This window comes from Corvus moneduloides, chromosome 4 (genome assembly GCF_009650955.1).
Source record: "Corvus moneduloides isolate bCorMon1 chromosome 4, bCorMon1.pri, whole genome shotgun sequence".
Taxonomy (NCBI): domain Eukaryota; kingdom Metazoa; phylum Chordata; class Aves; order Passeriformes; family Corvidae; genus Corvus; species Corvus moneduloides.
Window position 1 is genome coordinate 36820519 of NC_045479.1, and position 18575 is coordinate 36839093.

General features: G+C 43.4%; 2 protein-coding genes across 2 annotated transcripts in view; one reads left to right on the forward strand and one right to left on the reverse strand.

The window, feature by feature from the left end:
• Positions 1-622: 622 nt before the first annotated feature.
• Positions 623-9294, forward strand: CSRP2 (cysteine and glycine rich protein 2). Its single transcript, XM_032107177.1, has 6 exons — positions 623-687; positions 4272-4399; positions 6330-6498; positions 7493-7625; positions 8290-8383; positions 8984-9294. Exons 2-6 carry the CDS (start codon positions 4288-4290, stop codon positions 9058-9060), a joined length of 585 nt encoding a protein of 194 aa, XP_031963068.1. The 5' UTR covers positions 623-687; positions 4272-4287; the 3' UTR covers positions 9061-9294.
• Positions 9295-11169: 1875 nt separating this feature from the next.
• Positions 11170-18575, reverse strand: part of ZDHHC17 (zinc finger DHHC-type palmitoyltransferase 17) — a 67695-nt gene continuing 60289 nt past the window's right edge. The window contains exons 14-17 of the mRNA XM_032106228.1: positions 17766-17849; positions 17213-17370; positions 16298-16392; positions 11170-14324 (exon numbers count right to left, since the gene is read on the reverse strand). Of these exons, the coding sequence (XP_031962119.1) occupies positions 14186-14324; positions 16298-16392; positions 17213-17370; positions 17766-17849 (476 nt within the window). The 3' untranslated portion in view covers positions 11170-14185. The remainder of the gene's footprint in view (positions 14325-16297; positions 16393-17212; positions 17371-17765; positions 17850-18575) is intronic.

Below are 18575 nucleotides of genomic sequence, written 5' to 3' on the forward strand. Positions count from 1 at the left end.
ATAACGAGGAGGGGCTAAACCCACATCTCCCACTAGACACAGGGAGCCCTGTGCATAAGCCTGAACCGATAGAGCCAATGTGCAATAGCCCTGGGAAACTGGGAGATGGGGACACTTATAAAAAGCAGCTGAAGCCTCGGGCAGTTTTCTGCAGCATGGTGTAGGCAGCCCTAATTGCTGGTCTTTTGTGAAAGCCCCTCCTAATCAGTCCCCACTGGAGCAGTGGTTCAGCGGCAGCTGCGGTGCCGAGTCCCCCGAAGCTCCCACGAATCGGGCACGGGCTCCTGCCTTAGCCCGCTCCTCACGTCCTGGGAAACCTCTCGGGGAGCCCTGCATCCCTTCCCCTTGCTCCGGGAAACACGGTCACGGAGCCTGCAAGAATGTAAAGCAGAATCCTAAAATTGGGCAAAACCACAGGCTGAAGTCCTGCGGTCCGAGGCTGCAGCTGGGACATCTCCTGCTGCCTCCCAGGGTGGCCAGAGCGGAGCAGGGCCGAACCCTCCCGTCCCTCGGCCTCGGCCGGCCCAGCGCGGGCAGCGCCGCGCCGGGAGCGGGGCCGGGCCCCTCATGGCTCCGCCCTGGCTCTTTAAGCCGCCGCGGGGCCGCGCCGCGCTGAGACGTGCTGAGACGTGCTGAGACGCGCCGAGCCGAGCCGAGCCGAGCCGAGCCGAGCCGAGCCGAGCCGAGGTGAGCGCCGGGGCAGCGGCTGGGGCGGGCGGACCCCGGTCCGGGCAGGGGTCGGCGGTGGCGAGCGGCACAACGCGAGCCGGTGCCGGCGCGGGGGAGGCGGTGCGCACCCGCTCCTGCTGCTGCGCTGCTCTAATGACGGAGCTGCCACGCACCGGGCCCCCCCGACGGGCCGCCGAAAAAGCCGTCCGGGATAACTGGCTAGCCTGGAATTCCTGTGTGTCTGCCTTGCGGCTGGCCTAGGTCTCTTGAATTAGAGCTGCTGTTAACAAACGGGTCGGAAAGGACTCGGCGGCTGCCGTGGCTTGTCCGGATGACGTGCTGGGTACAAGCAGCTGCCATCAAGCCGCAGCCGACAGCCAAAATTGTTGGTGCTGGCAGCGAGATCACCTGGGTTTTTAATTGCTGCTCTTGAGCTCCCCGGAGGCCTGCATGAACCAGCCAGAGAGTCTCGAGGGAGCAGGGCAGGCTTGAGGCGGCACTGGAGGTGTGAGCCTGCTCCCTGTGGAGCTCTGGAAGGAGCCCTGGGCAGCAGGACGGGCCGGTGCTGCCCGGGGCTGCTGCAGGGCTCCAGCCCCTCGCCCCTGAGGCGCCTCCGGGACAGCGCTGCCGGGAGAGAGCTCCTGCTGCTGAGTAACTGAGGAAATATTGCCGTTGTTCCCACGCAAGCCTTCATGGGAACATCATGGGGAGGATAAATGGAAATACCTTCTCTGGAAGAGCATATGGTCACCTTGAAGTACCGACTTCAGTTCCTTTTTGGTTTTCATTTAATGAATTCCCAAAGTCCTTATCAGAAGATTTTAGTTTAGCTAATGGTTGTCGGGTCGTCTAGTATTTTGTCTCTCTCGGGAAGAAAGGGTGGAGCTGCACCCTGGGTTGCCCAATATTGTATGTGAAATCTGGGGCAAAGCTGGGGAAACCTGATTCAGGTCCTCAGGTCTAGTGTGCATGAAAACTAAATTATTGTTTGTTAACAAAATGATTAAAATAATGTAGGCTCATGCCAATGCACAAAAGAACATGAGCATGGTTGTGATGAGAGGAAAAGACAGAAGTAGTTCTTGTACCAAATACCATTTACATTTTGGAAAGCATACAGAGTGAAAAGGAATCTATTCTCCTCCTTTTTTTTCTTTTTTTTTTTTCCAGTCCATGCATTCCTTTTCCAAAGCGTTGTGCAGCCTATATTCCCTTTAACTAAGGACGCTCTTTGCTGTGATTGATGTCAGCTGCTGTGTGGTAGCACAGCCAAGCACTTGAATAAAAGAAATGGAATCTTGATTTTTAGACTGTACAGTTGTGCCAAGAATGACAAAAGCAAAGTAGGAAATGTCATAAAACTAATTTTATGAGCTAGGTCAGGGTATTAGTGCTAAACCATGGAGCAGTAATGATGCTAATCCCATGGAAGTATTAAACAAAGGGCCATCTCAGTAACTGGTGTCAGTGTGCAAATGGCACTGTTCAGCCACTCTGAGGAAGTTTCCTAAGCTGTTGCTTAGGAATGTACCTAAGGTGCCCCAATTGAATTTAATAAACTAATCTTATTTTCCCACATGCCATGAATGGCTGTCTGCTTGTCTTGGACAAAGGTCTTGTAGCAGCTACCTGGCAGCATGTCTTACTTGGGAACCACACATCCTACCCTGCATCCCTAAAACTGCTGAACTGCTGCTCATGCTGCTGGGGCAGGAGGCTTGTTTTACCAAGCAAGATGGGTCACTTAATTCAGGCTTAGCCAAAACTGCTGCTCTCAGTTGTGGTTTGCGAGTCTGCTCTACCTTGCTTGGGGCACGAGGTGGCTCGCTCTGCACTGAGGCCTGTCCCACACGTTGGGAGAGGGGCCCCTCAGAGAAAGGAGCTCTTGAAGAAAAGTGCTCCTGTCTGGCACCCCGTGGTGGCACTTCCAGTTCCTCCCTGTTGGCCAGGGAGGCAACTGGAGATTGGTAGTCTTCTGCTTCTGGCTCAGAGGGATGAGTGCAAAGTTAACTCAAAGCAGCAGGCTGTGGGCTTTGAGTGGGGATGCTGTTGTGTGTATCTTCTCCTTGTCAGGCCTAGGAGAGCTTCTAAGCGTAACTGAAGGTGAGTTTTGCAGAGAAAAGTCAGAAGCTCCCAAGAAATTCCTTCCCAGCCTCCCTCCTTGGTAGTTGACTTGTGCTGCTGTGGGGACTCTGCAGGGAGGGAATGGCATTGCTGGTGGGGTAGGGTGGCAGGAGGTGCCCTCTGGGCTTCCAGTGGGCAAACCATGCTCCTCGCCCAAAAACCCTGTGTGAAATGAGCATCAGTAAGGAGCAGTGGGGGTGATGAGTGCAGCTCTGCTAGGTTAAGCTTGCCGAGGCAGTAACCCTGTCTGGCTGTGTTGGCCTCTGTGCTGGTGAGAGCAAACCAGCATTGAACAGCAGTGACAAGCCAAGGGCAGTTCAGGGCTGACTGAGAGATGAGCCTTCAGCAAACACGGCTGTGTTAGCTCGTGGTGGTAGTGGCGGGAAGAAAGCCTCAGAAATCCCGAAGATGATGGGCAGGGCTCCGCTTTGGAACTTTAACCCCGGGCAGTTAATGGGAGGAGCCGGAGGAGCTCCTAGTCGAGCTGGGGGGGAACTGCTGGCGGTGGTGACAGGGAGTGCAGGGGAGTTCAGGAGGGGGCAGATCAGCCTGAGATGGGGCAGCCACTGCTTCTGGCTTAATGTAAGAGACTGTTCCCAAGGGTACAGGTTGACGCAATGAGTGAGGTGCCTGTCCCCACAGTTTTCTGAGTGTCCATTGCAAAGTAATGCATGAGAGGGGTTTCACTTCCTTTTAAATCAGCTGTGGCTACTTGAGCAGTTGGGTTTGGTTGATATACCTGCCTGGTAAAGGTGCAGTTCATGTAATCGGGGTGGAGTCCCTGGAAAATAATCCCCCTTAAACTTCTTTGAGGTGCAGGTGTGATCTCAGAGGAGTTCAGAATGTTCCTACAGCCCTAATAAGTGGTTTTCTGGTGAAGTGAACTTTGGCTTGTACCACATCCCAAATGACAGGCCCTTCAGTAAAACAAAATGCCATTGTTGGCACAATTGGTTTGCTTCTATCAGATGAGAGGCCCAGCATTAATGAAGCATAGAAACTGAAATTATATCCATCTGGGGGGGCATTTGCTCCAGGTGCAGTAAAGCTCTTGTGCATAAAACTGTAATTTGTGCATATCCAATTTACGTAACTTTCAAAATCCCCAGGCAGGGACAGAGGACATGGCTCATGAAGACCGTGTCTCTGTTTTTCTTGCTGTTCAGCAGCCGCAGTCTCTGTTCCCCTTGCCAGTTCGTCTGCTTTTACAAATAGCCATAGAGAGCCTGCCTAAGCCTTTAAGTCTGGTCTGGCATCTGAAGAGCAGGGAAGTTGAACTGATCCCAAAAACTTCTCACACAGTGGAAGGTCACGTTTTCGAACAGTTGATGAAATTGCAGGGTTGTGCTCTGATGCCACACACACTTCACAGATCTGGTTTAAAGGAAGGAGCCTGTAGCCCCAGCTGTCCTGGGGCCAGGGTGGTTGAGGACACTGTGTTTAACAAATCTCTCCCCTTCTCCCCTCCTGCCTGGCAGGGCACACAGAACCACCATGCCGAACTGGGGAGGTGGCAACAAATGTGGTGCCTGTGGCCGCACTGTCTACCATGCTGAGGAGGTGCAGTGCGACGGGAGGAGCTTCCACCGGTGCTGCTTCCTCTGCAGTAAGTATTCCCCTCCAAAATCTCTCCTGGCACTGCTGCAGGGATCACAGCAGCAAGGTGCTGGTTCACAGGAGATATCCCAGACTCTGCTGGTACCTGTCCACTGGGGGTGGCAGCTTTGTCCATCATGTGTTGGGGTTGGTTCCTGCTTCCCCACATGCTTCCTGGGCTTGGCAGTCCCAAGGGGAGAGCTCACCTCCTGCAGAGGTTTTATCATACCAAGGAGTAGGATGTATGTCTCAGAGCAGAGCACATCCATTTGCACTCTGGCCAGCCTTTTCCTCAGAAGTCTAAGGGATCCCTAGGTTGGAAACCTGGCTTAAGTGTTGCTCATGCAGAGAAGAAAGCTCATTGGCAGAGCCCTGTTTGCACTGATCTGAGCTCAGCTGGGCTTCTCCCTGTGGTCCTGGGGCTGGCAGAAGCTGAAGGAGCAGTTATCAAACTGCTGCCCTGGAGTCCTGCACAGACCAGGGCACTGGTGTGCCTGAGCACAGCTGAGTTGTTGATGCTTTAGCACAGCCAAAAAACTAAATTTTCTTGGCACAGGGGCCTGTGGTTTATTTCAGATGAAAGGAGTCCAAAGCATTATTTTCCAGTCCAACCAACAAGCCCAGTGAGGCATTGAAAATCACTTTCTCTGCTGAAAATACCTCTGCTTAGATGACGGGAACAAAGGGTCCCTGTGAATTGGAGGCTCCTACTTTGCAAGCAGACAGCCTGTCTGAATCAGAGAATTTTACCTTATTGCAAGCATTAGGTTTTGCCCCACTTGTTGGTGATTAATACATATGGGCAGAGCTAGGGTTTAGCCCTCTTATATTGGCTGCAGTTACAGCTGGGCCCCTCAAACAAGTTTGCTGTTAAGTCTGCTGCCTAACTTTGCTGTGCTGTGCTGTGCTATGCCGGCATTGAGAGCCTCAGCACACCTACGCTCCTTTCCTTGAGCTCTACAGTGGTCACAAAAACCGAAGATTAGATGCATCGTCTGCCTCATTTTCAGCCTTTTATGGGAGTTACTATTAAAAGAAACCTGGAACTTACAGTCAAACAATGGCTCTAGTGTGTCTGAATACATGCTTTTCCTTAGTGCATACTTCTGTTGTGGTTAAAGTCTGTAGACTTAACAAACATGCATTAATTGATTTACTTATTGGATATTAGTGTCTTATAAAAAGAACCTTGGAGCTAGTGAATGTCATAAGCAAAGGTCACCCAGTGGTTTGAAGACATTAAAATCTTTAAACAAAAAATTCATAAGGGTGTTTTTTTTTTTCTCCCCAAATTCTTTCTCATGGGCATAATGCTGTTGCAGATGGAAAGAGCGTGCCAGTTGGCATACAAAAGGAGGTTTAAGAAGGAAATAGTTCTCCCTTCTACTGTAACCTTGAGTAGAGGGCTTGCATTGTGCTGAAGGACAATGTAGGAAGGCCAGAAAAGCACAGCCCCTCCGGTGACAGCTGTGAACCAGCCCCAGCTCTGCCCTGAAGCAGTACTGAGGTGGGGGGGAGGGGAGGAACCTTGAAGGTTTGGAATTTTACCCAGCCCCACCCTGGCCAAAAGGGCAGGACAGGGGCTCCTCTGTACTGATAGGCTTTTGCTTCATGCTGTATGGCATCTATCAAGGGAAACTGCTGACTGCCCTCTCTGGGTTTCTGAGCAGCCTCATTCATCAAACCACAGCAAGTTTCCAGGCTTTAAATGTCACGGTCATGAAGAGGTGGGAAGGAATAGAGCCCTTTACGGGGCTAAGCATAAATCACAAATTCAAACAGCAACTTCCTCCCTCTAATCTCTGGTGGTCCCACAGCCTAATGGGAAGGATTTTGGATAGGGAAACCCATAACATCACTTCTCACTTGATTTTTGGCTTACTATGTGTGCTGATGGAAATAGTCCCTCAAGGCAGTTTAACTTTTTTTTTTACCTCCAGTGGTCTGCCGGAAAAACTTGGACAGCACAACTGTAGCAATTCATGATGCTGAAGTTTACTGCAAATCTTGCTATGGGAAAAAGTATGGCCCAAAAGGTTACGGATATGGCCAAGGGGCAGGCACGCTGAACATGGACCGGGGAGAGAGACTAGGCATCAAGCCTGAGAGGTGAGTAAACTGAGTTGGGGGGGTGCATGGCCCTTGTCCTTCAGTTTCAGGGGAGTCTTTCAGGCTGGGTTTTGTTTATGTTCATGTTTGGAATAGACATATTGCAAAACATCCCAGTCTAGTTGAATGCAGGGCATTGAACCTGCATTGCACAAAGCTCCCACTGGTGACCATGTGCGTCGGAAGAGCAGAAGCAGGAGTTCGTGCAAGCAAGGACACGCTCATCCTATGAATGAGCCATAGGGGATTGGATTATGGAGCTGCTGATGGCGTTGCATGAGCTCACAGAGGTGACTGTGCGTCTCACATTGCTCTCCTAAATAGGCTGGAAATGTTCAACAGGTTCTTGCTGGGATGGATTTGGACAGCTGAGAATCTGGGGCTACAAGCAGAATGAATTTTTAACTAGCAGATGAAGAACTTAATTATGCTTAATTATAGCCAAAACCAAAAGTCACATTAAATAATAAACATTCCTAGTCTGATTAAGTTCTTGCTGTAAAACAAAGCATGTGGAAAGAAGCTGAGGTATGTCTCACAGCTTGCTTCATGCAAGTTCCTAAATTATTGCTTAACGTTTATATGATGTATGCTCTCCAGCCAGGTTCAGTGATCCATTCAGGTTCCTGATTATAATCAGTGGACAGGAACTTGACAGAATTATTTGTAGCTTACTATCTGAAAAATCCATGTCCTGATAGAGTTCAGCTCTTCTAGTTAAGTAAAAAGGGGAAGGCTTCTCAGGAAATTAGCCTTTACAGTAGCTTCTTTTTATCCTTTAAAGCACGGCCTTTTTCTTTTTGTTGTTGTGGCTTTGTTTTTTTCCCTACCAAGTGTAATTGGATAGCCTTGCTGGTAACTTACTTCTCTTACAGTTTTGCAGCAGTACTGTATTCTGTACCATGTGTTGGATGCTGGTCTGTTCATGTTGCTAAGAAGAGCAAGAGATCATTTAGTAAAAGAGTAGAGAAAACAAATGTCCTGTTTCTTTCAGTACGCCTTCTCCTCACCGGCCCACCACAAATCCAAACCCTTCCAAGTTTGCTCAGAAGTTTGGAGGGACAGAGAAATGCTCCAGGTGTGGTGATTCTGTTTATGCAGCAGAGAAAGTAATAGGAGCTGGAAAGGTAAGGAACTGCATGTGCTGTTTTGTACCTGTTACGTGGACTTTAAATTGAGCAAAGTGTGTTATGTCAGTCCCAGCAGGGAACCAACAGCAGGGCAGTTACCTTAAAATTGCATTTCTTTGCACTGGAAATAGTCGAATCAATCAACTTAATTGAAAAAAAGAAAAGCACTTGAAATGCAGGGTGATGAATAATCACCTTAGACTTCAGGGGTGAAGATTCAGTATCATCTCATGCTAGAGACTTGAAGCAGACTACAGAAGCCCTTACCCAGAAGAGGAAACTTGTGGCATGCAGCTTGTGAGGGAGGCTGAATGTTTCAGCAAAAAGGGGATGGTCTCTGGAAATAGCATGTAAAACTGCATGTCAGTCTGCCAGCTGTCTGACTCACTCGCTACAGAGAGCCACTATGTGTTCTGAATTGATCAGAGCAGCCCAAACCTTTCAAAATGCTGCTCTGAGCAGGATGCTGGGTGGAATCTGGAGCTTTGTGCTGCTCACAGAAATACAGATGCTCTTGTGCGCTACTGATGCACTTCAGCTGGTTTTCATTGCACCAGTCTGTAATCAACACTGATGCAGGTACCTGCAATTAATGTGGGTTTTTACCAACTTGGGCATTCTGTGTATTAATACTATATTTTTATTTTTATTTTTTCTCTAGCCATGGCACAAGAACTGCTTCCGATGTGCCAAGTGTGGAAAAAGCCTAGAATCTACAACCCTAACTGAAAAAGAGGGAGAAATCTATTGTAAAGGTGAGAAAAGAAGCAAAGACCATTTGTTTATGGTTCAAGGTAATGTCTTACAAGGACAGACGGTCAATATATTGCTGATATAAGAAACTTTCAGGCTCATGTTAACATGGAAGTGCTCTGTAAGCCATAGGAATAGAGTAAAAAAATGAAATAGGTATTACTGAAGCTGCTGCTGTAGTTGAGATCTGCATCAAGCAAAACATCACATACTGAGAAATGCAGCAGCAGCCTGTACCCTCTGCCTGAACAGAGTAAGGAAACAAGCCAGCAAGCATCCTGCCATGCCTTCTTGCGTGGTTGTAGATACAAACTCGATCCACACAGTGGTTTGATGATAACAAACGCCTTAACAGATACCAAGCCACAGAACCAACGTGTGAGTTGCTCTCACAGAGTGAGCTGGGAGCTACACGGACTGACCAGTCCTGGCTACTGAGTTCACTCCTGGCAGTTATGCAGCTTAACAGAATGTTTCTAAGCATTGCTTCCCAGGGGGATATTCTAGTGACTAAGGAGAAGCAGCTGAGTCTTAGCCTAGACAGTGCTGTTCTCAATTAATGTGCCAGAAGACTCAGCTACTGCGTTTCATCTTTCTCACAGGTTGTTACGCGAAGAACTTTGGCCCCAAGGGATTTGGGTACGGCCAGGGAGCAGGTGCCCTTGTTCACGCCCAGTGAGGAGGCTAAAAATGCCCTTCAGCTCTGCTGAGATCCTGCTAGAAGGAACAAGAGAGTTTCTTAAATGTTACTAACTACTGTGAAACAGATACTAGTTACTGTAGTGTACCTTCAGCCGATGATTTGAAAAACAAACACACACACTGCTTTTTTCCTTGCTTTGTGTATCACACTGTAACACTTTTAATACTTAGTAACAATTCAATAAAGCTTTGCTTGTTGATATACCCTAAATCCAAGTGTTGCCTACTTTGTCAGCAATAAAAGTGAGGGGAGTGTTGCTGGGGTACTTCAGGGGTGGAAAAACGGTGCTTATAGACTTGATGCAGAGCTTTGCTGAAAGCTGGACATAACATAGTCATGGCCTTCAGAGCTGAATCACTCTCCTCCAGTATCATACCATCATATATGTGTGTACAAGGCAGCGAGCTGCGAGCTGCACAGAAGCAGTAAATCTTAATCTACTGCTCTGTACACAGCCTGAAAGTGACAGATCAGGGGTAACTGTGTGCCTAAATGGCTGCCTGTCTCTGCTACAGAGTCTCTAGTAGATGAAAACCAAACCATTTTCACTGGAATATTCTGGGGGGCTGTGCTTGCTTTGATACTGAGGTGCTGTTATGCACAGAACTTACTGCGCAGGAATACTCCACCGAGACAGCTGCAGATTAAGAAGTTAGGTTAAAAAAAAAAAAGAACTTTGAAACTCTTGTCTGGTTTGCAAAGCAGGCTGATACTTTTTGGGGATAAAAGAATCCTTCACAACACTGACTTTATGGAAACACATTCAAGACTGGGAATGCTGCAACAAAATATTAAGCAAGTGTGTCAGCACGTTCTAAAGCAGTTTCAAGCAAGATCTATGACTGTGGTCTGAGGCAGTGAAGCAGTTCAAGCCAAAAGACTAATTAGAAAAATATGTACTACTCAAAATAATACACAAAGAGCATTTTGTACAGGTCATAAAGGAACCATGTGGATAGGAGGAAAAACAAGCCAGCTCAAAATGTGACCCAAGAGCTTGTCCAGTTCACAGAGCAGGAAAGATTAGAGCTGGAAAACACAACTAACTCTGAAGCAGCACATTTCAGGTGGGAGTGAGGCAGCAAGTAACCGCACAGCCTAGAAAACCTGGGGAGAAACTCTCAGTCCTGCTAACTCCTACCATAGACATTGCTTTCATAGCAAAAAAGTCTGATTTTACTAAAAGGCAGCTAATGGGAGGTGCAAGCCACTGAATCTAGCCAAGGCATAATGAGGGTGCAGAGGGCTGGCTTCTTTCCAAAAAAAACCAAACCCAGGAACCAGCTTTTAAATCATCAGGACTCCCAAGCACAGCAATTCCTCTGATGGAGCACTGCAAATCTTGGATGGAGATCTTCAGCACAGAAGGTCGACAGTCATTCTTTCTGGAAGAAAAGTACCTTCCCTGGTCTTCACCTGACAAGCCACAGGGTGTCAGCCTGGACACAGCCTCACCAGGAACATTGCTTGGGGAAGGGGAGAACACCACAACCAATTCTCAGTGCCAATACCAATCCAACACTCAGTAGAAAGCACTTTTTCTTCCCTTTAGATGTGCTCCTAAGTCCTAGCCTTATACTTTCACATACATACTGCTGGTTATAAATATCCTGATTAAATTCCATTGGATTGTTACCTTGTTTCTACTCAAACTTTTACCTTTAGCATGGAGCAGAAGAGCAAGGTAGTCTGTCTCCTGCAAGTGCCACCCAGAAGCACACATCTTGGTGACACATCCTAGCCCTATGTAGATGTCTGGTTGACCCTTAGAATACCTCAAATGTCATTATCTAAGTACATTAGGCTGCATGAAACATTCCCCAGATGGAATTCTCCCCTAAGAAATGTTACCTTGCCAGCATGCTTCGCTCAAAAGACAGGAATATTTAATTAGTAAATGCTAACTTTAATTAGTAGTGCAAATGTGTAATTTACCAAAACAGTGTAGTAGCTCACAGGATTTCACATCTGTACAGATTTGGGTGCATGCCATCTGTAAGACACCTGCACATCTTTCCAGAAAGGCTTCTGAAACTGGACAGAAACTACACTGTATGAAATCACACCCCAAGTCAATACAAACACTGCATCTAAGAGTCAATATTTATTTGATTAATAACTTACAAAATTTAACAGATTTAATTTATGTAAGGAGAGCTAGTTTATTAAACATTTTACAGATTTTTTTTTTGTTCACAATGTAATACACATCAAGATCTCGACAGTATTAAAATAATACTTGGCACAGTTATAAATAATATACAAAAAATCCACAGCTTAAAATGTAGTGATGCTGTTTTACACATTAATTGAAAAAAAAAATCTGGTGGACATCAAAGAATACAAAAACCTGCAAAGAAACAGCACATGTTTAGGGCCAAGACAAAATTCCTATTTATTCTACCTATGTCAGATTAAGTTGGTCTGATCTGCTGTTGGTCTGGATCAGCTTAAGTTTCAGAAGCAATGCAGTTTTGGTTCAACAAGTGAATTTTAAGTCTGATAACTTGACAGAAAAATGCTGCATAGTTGGCTCCCCCCTGCTTGCTTTATGATTTCACATCAACAATTCAGTGTTACTCAAGACAAGTTACATTTTGCACTGGAAACTTCATACATCCCAAATCCATATAAGCGTGTTAATCTTCACAACTACCTACTATCGCTCACATTCTGCAGGTCTCAACAAAACTGTCACCAGAGAGCTACTGACATGTAAATAGTGCAGAACTCGCTACGTGCTACCAAGGATCACCTCTTCTTTTGCAAACATTTTTGACACAGAGTGCATGATGCAATTCATGGCAGTTAATGCTACTGGGAAACTGTGACCAAAACTTGCATCACACACTGAACTGCTCTTCTGGTGGCTGGGTGATATTTAATGAAGTGTATTGAAACTCCTCAAGTCAACCGACCCCCAACTAAAATGTGGGGGGGAAAAAAAAAAAAGAACAAAATTGAAGAATGTAATTGGTGATTAAAAAAAACCATACTGTAAAGCTTTCATGCTTTTTTCTGATTAGAAAAAATATGGATAACTGAAGTCAATTGTTTTCACAGAAATAGAGCATGTTTTTGTTAGGACTACAAATTTTGTCTGACAACAGTAGCCAAAGCTTCTTGCCACCCCTATACCCAAACCTCTCCTCTTAAAAGTGTCCAAGACAATGTTGATTTTTCCAGTATTAAACATTCAAGGGCTCTAATGCTGCACTTCTGTAAATCCTGATATCTGGTACTTGCAAACTAAGTGTGTGTCTTGAGATCAATGAACAACTACAGGAAAAATGTTTACTTGCAAATACTGAACATCAACTATTTACAGTTTCACTGCTCCTCTTACTAAGGCAAGGGCCGGGAATACCACTAGATTGCTTTAATACCTGTAATCTGCGTATTACAGAAAATGCTAATTTTGCCAAGCATCAAACATGCAGTGAATTTGCAGGGCATAATGCCTATTAACAGCAATATTTAACATCACTAAAAGCTCATTAGATATCTTCCTACACTTTTTTGGTTGAATAAAATGAAAATGAGCAGCTTTAAATACACTAAACACACACTCACAGAGAGAAAAGTATTTGATAAATTATTTATATACAGATACACATTCTTTACACTGGTCTCAGACATCTGCTTTCAGGTCCCTCCCCAAACTCCCCTCACAGGTTCCTTGAACCACTGGGTTGCTACAGCACTTAGAAGAGAACTAACCTGATTCTCAGTCTCTCTGTAAACAATAGTTAAGGAAGCAGTGAACAATTCACTATGAGTATATGAAAACACCATAACAAAAATCAGTGCATCACATTCAAGAAAAGCCCCTTTGGAATGCAATTTCAGATCATTCCTTACCTTCCAAACACATCTGTAGCATGAGAACTTAAAAACAGAAATTAAAGGCAATTTCCACGTGCCAATACACCATCTTCTTCAGAACACTGCTCTGCATTTTCTGTGCGCACGTGCTATTATGGGGATTCTTAATTTTTTGGTTTTGTTGAAGTTTGGGTTCCATTATTTCACATCCAAATGAAATAAGCATTTCAGGCAGCTTTGGGTTCTTCTTCTGCAATTGCATTCAATTTAAATCTATCTTGTCTTTTAATAACTGAGACTTTTGCTTTCACATCTGTGGTATCCCCCATGTAATTTCTCATCCAACATGTCTCCAAATACACTACACTGTACTGCATGAGGACCAAACCTAATACTAAAACATTGCTAGTTTGTAAGTTGCTTATACAATTACTTCAAAGATAATTATTTTTCCCCACTTTTTTTTTCCCTGAACATTATATATTGTAAACTAATTTTACAGGTGTATCATGCATTTAAGCAGGGCTTTGACAGAAAAGCTTTCCTTATTGGTGCAGTTGTTTATTTCAGACTACATTATTTCAGAACAGGATTATTACAAGTATTTAGCTGTACCACTAACTGGTGGCAAAAACAATCACCAAAAAACGTGGGCAACATATTTTTACTCAACATTACCTGACGTGCCCTACTGCTATAACTTAACATGTTACAGGGGATCCCCACCATAGGACGTTTACGACAGTACTGAAAAGCACATTTTTCAATGTACATCTTATTACAGAAAATCTGTATTTAAAAAATCCCATTACAGGAACTACAACATAGCGATCAGTGAACTCTGTATCATGAAATTTAGTTTTATATTCTAGATTCTTGTTTCAATGGAATTATTGATACTGGGATACAAATTTTTCTGCTCAGCACAATATAACTACTTATGTCAATACTTCAGTAATCTCATGCTCCATTGTGAAAGACCTTAAATAAAAAACCCGATAACAAATACTGTGAATATGTTGTCATGAATAATTCTCATGTTAAGAACTGTTAAAATCCCTTTTTGATCTTCCTCCTCTTCCTTATCAGGTTTGGCAGTTTATTCTGTCCATTTTTACTTTTGTTAATAAAATTCTGATGAAGAGAAGGTACCTTTATGATTCATCATCAGCCCTACACACAGCATGCTACTCTTCAAGGGATGCGGAGTTGAGAGAGAGAGAGAAAATTTTTCAGGCACCACTCAGTATGATATGCTCACAGGATGAAGGTGGTGCTACACTAGCTGGTAGCCTGATCCTGAAGTTTGGTCATATTCTATTGTATACTGCCTTGTCCAGTCCACAATAACAGGCCGAAAAAGACCACAGCATCTGAATTCAAAGAAGTCTATAATGTTCCTTATACATCCATGGCTAAAAACATAAAAAAAAACCATGTTAGCAAGCAGTATCATAGCTCATCTAATGAAGTACAACATTTTTTGCCTACCTACAAATTTGCTTCTTCACCCTTAAAGTTTCTAACTTTAGAAAATCAACTCTTTTCAGAATTATTCCAGACTGGTGAATGTTTGATCCTTGGGCATAACCAAGACACCAGTTTTTTTCCACTATCTACCAAAACGTGTTACTAGGAGTCCACCACCATGTAGCACAGCATGGTAATTCAGATCCTATTCTAAGAGGACAGTTGCATTGTACAGATGTATGCAAGACAAAGCGGCATGAAGTGAATGTCTTCCTAGAATAATTTCCATCTTTATTGATATCTGTTTCTGCATACATACTGGTTCACCAGCTGCAGGTCTAGGATCAACCAGGTCCCTTGACAGCACAAAATTAAGAAAACATTATCTTAATTAAATGAACTATTCAAGTACTTTCTGTGGCTGAATCAATTAACTGTCAAGTATTTAAGAAACCTACATAAAATCTCCCAACATGCCGGGGGTTTTTAACTTAATTAGACACAGGCTGAACAGATCACAGTTTTCTGGAAGAGAAGCTCATGTTATGATACATGTGAGAGCAGGTCTAAGCAAAAAGGAGATGAAACTATTTGATGTCAATGCTTCATGTGACAGGTGATGCTAAGTCAGTTATTTCAGACATCTGGTGTTATTTTCAGGAGTAATTTTTATAACAGCAGCTATTTCAGTTAAAATGGTTTGCGAATGTGACAGTAATTTGGGATCAAACTAGCAGGTTTTTCCTACTCTGTGCACCTCCCTGTGTTTTTCAGGCAATTATCTGGTTTTGTTACAACTCTACTCTGTAGGAACACTGCAACCATACAGAGATGCTTGTCTGCTTCTCACTACAAGTTTTGTACAAAGAGATACTAAAAAAACCCCATGTAAATTTCTAGCACAGAAATCCATCTGCTACACAACAGAATCACAGGATGGGTAAGGTTGAAACGGAGCACAGTGGGTCATCTGGTTCAACCAGGGTCATCCTAGAGCACATTGAACAGGATTGTGTGAATCCACACTGACTGCTCCTGATCACAATTCCCATCTCCTATCTCCTTTTCCCTGTGTGGCACCTAAAAGAGCAGCAGCTCTCACAGGAGACACAGCACAAGCAGCAGGATGAGACATGCTTTTGCCTTTTCTCAGCTCCTTTTGTTACGTGCTCTCAACCCATCAATAACCAGGCTCATGCCTTCAATTATGTCTTGCTTTGGCTCCACAAGCTGCTCCATGCCCCTGTATTCTCATCCCAGTACTATTCATCCCTGAGCCCCCATCTTTGATCTTGCACCCTCATCACTACAAAAACCAGAATCCCAACCTACCCTTTTACATACTGATGCCCAAAAGCTGTATGCAACAGCTTGCTCTCACCCATGCAACACCCACTTCAGTTCCCGGGACATCCTGCTCCCTTCCCCACAAATAGCTTTGCCCATGCTCTTCCTCATGAACAGGAAGAAAGCAAAGCCTCTTTTCTCAGAGTAGAGAGAAAGGGGAGCTACTGTGCAGAGCAAATTCAACAGCACATTAAGTATTACTCAGGGGAAAGTGCCCGGTGTGGAAATGGATGTCCAGGTCAACATCAACATGCTGCAGTAAGCAGCTACCTCTGGTTTGAGCATCTGCTTTATAAAGAGGATATTTATTTCTCCATAAACTCTACAGTAAAATACAACCACTGCTGGAAAGCATTTTTTTCTGTGTTTATGCACCCTACACTACAAAACATTAATTACTTCCTTTAACTGGATAGAATGTGTGACTGTGAAAATAGCTGACAAGATTCAGCACTGCAAGTAGAGAAAATACTCTAAAAGTATTTAAGTGTGTTCTGTTTCAAAAAGGAGCATGATTCAAATGTATGCAAGGCTACACAAATAAGAAATTTGTATATGCTTTAAAACTTACTTGAATGGGCTTTCAATAGATGTGGTTGTAACTTTAAAGTGCTTGTATCTTCTTGCATTCATTCTTTCATTTGTTGTGATACCCAAGCAAGATATCTTAAAACAGGAAGAATAAGTAATTTAGTTCACATAAAAACATGCAACCAAGTAGTGCATGAGAGACAGACTGAAAAAGGACCAAATTTACTGGTTTGAAGTCCTTCTTTTCACAAACAAGTTTTTGACTGGGGAAATTATCAGGTACAAACATAAACCATAAGATTTTGAAATTGATGTATGTAGTAAGTAAGGAATATTATACAAATGGAGGACAAAACCTAAAACTTACTGAGAAGTTTTACCTAAGCATTAGAGTATAATTTCTATTTCCAGGAAATCTTTCTGGAAAGATTAAGTCTCATGTCAAGTCATACTACATTAATGACAAGTCATACTTCAAAGCTTTCAGTATGACTTTTCTTAGAAAGGGTAAAGAAAACTTGGGTTTGGTCAGATTAGAATACAATAATGTGGCCGCAACTCACACCAAAGCAGCGTAAGAAATTGTTGCATCCTCTTTCAAGCTACCACTCCCTTTCTGTTAATGACACACAGCATTATTATAAGTTGATCCCACAGTTCTTATCCTCTATTAGTCTTTATTGCCTTTCTCTGGTCTGTTTTACCTTTTTGTCATTCTGAGAATGGAAAGCAGGAGGCAGGTATTTTAACCTCTTGCACAAAAAAAAGGCCACGTGAATGAGAACTGAATGATGCCTAATACTGAGAGATAGCAGATGCTTGCCTCCTCCAGCAAGGCTGAGAGACTAAACACTTGGTCTAGCACAATGAACACGAAAATTTAAATGACAGGACTATTTGATATTCTTATGACACTCCCAAGACACAGCATTATGACTGAAGTGCTCTTCCATACCTGATACATCTGACACATGAGTAACACAGCCACCCACATGAAGTGAAACACACTGTTTAAAAACATCCAAAACATCCACGGAGAACAGGTAGCAATCTGTGTAACATAGGTCCAAAATCCATCCTTTGTGTAACTTGTCTCACAGTGGAAACCCCAGTCTAGAGGAAAAAAAAAAGTAAAAAAATATATGGAAGATTTAAGGTATGTTTATTGTACAGCAACATATAATGCCCACATTAGAATGCATTAAATTAAATAAGAAAATGACAGTGTGCCAGAGGAGCTTTACTTGCACTCTCTTCCTTTCCCAACTCCTTGAATACATGACATATGCACACACTTGGCTATGATGAAGAAAAAAATGATCTAGGACAAGAAAAACTTCATCCTCTAAATTAAAATACCCAATATAGTCAAATATTAATGTCCAGCTCAATTTTGGGATAAAAATACCCAAAACTCTGGTAAGGCAAAGATCTATAAAAATCCATACAAGGAGATAAAGTATTTAGAAGCAATTAAAAAAAACAAACCAAAAATCACATTTACTCACAAGAGATACAGCCATAGATCATCCAGCAGATCATAAAAAGCAGAAAGAACAGGTATCCCATAAAATAGCGATGGTTCCCTGCTCCTAAAGTTGCACAAAAGGGACCAAATTACTACACTTTCAGCAGAAAGACAACATTATACCAGAAAGTTCAAATGCTTCCTTAGAAGTACTGCTTATTATTGTACATAGAAACATTACTCTACAATATTAAGCCAATATAACTTCAAGACAGTGAAATTAGCTGGTTTGTGGTTTTTTTTTTTTTACTTCTCAGACAACAAAGCCATTTTTCTTTAATTTTCTGTCATGTTACAACTGTAGTTCACTAATTCATTTGTAACCTCTTTCATGAACTAATAAAATTACTGATAAACAATATTTAGAGCAATGTTGGTGACAGCTGTTGCAGAACCCTTAACAGCCAGGAACACATTAATAAGTATTTTTTAAAAGCCATTGAAAAATCATCAAACTGCAGTGTTCACTTTCTTAAAAGTAACAGAAATATGAACAAATATACAACCTTCCTTGATAATAAGCTAACTCACATCTTAGGCTTGGCTGCTTGATGAAGCTAGCTAAAAGTAAAGTATCTAGTAAAACTTGTAAAACAAATACATGTAACTGAACAGACAAGGCCTAAGAACCTGGCTGTAATAATGAATGGGATAAAAACTACTCTGCTTTAGACATAATTCTAATGCAAGAAAATTCAGTTACTATGACTGATCTATTTTTAACATTAGTAGAGCTAAAACTATGCCTCTTGAGTACATCATAATTCTGAAGTACTCAGCCTTCCTTCTG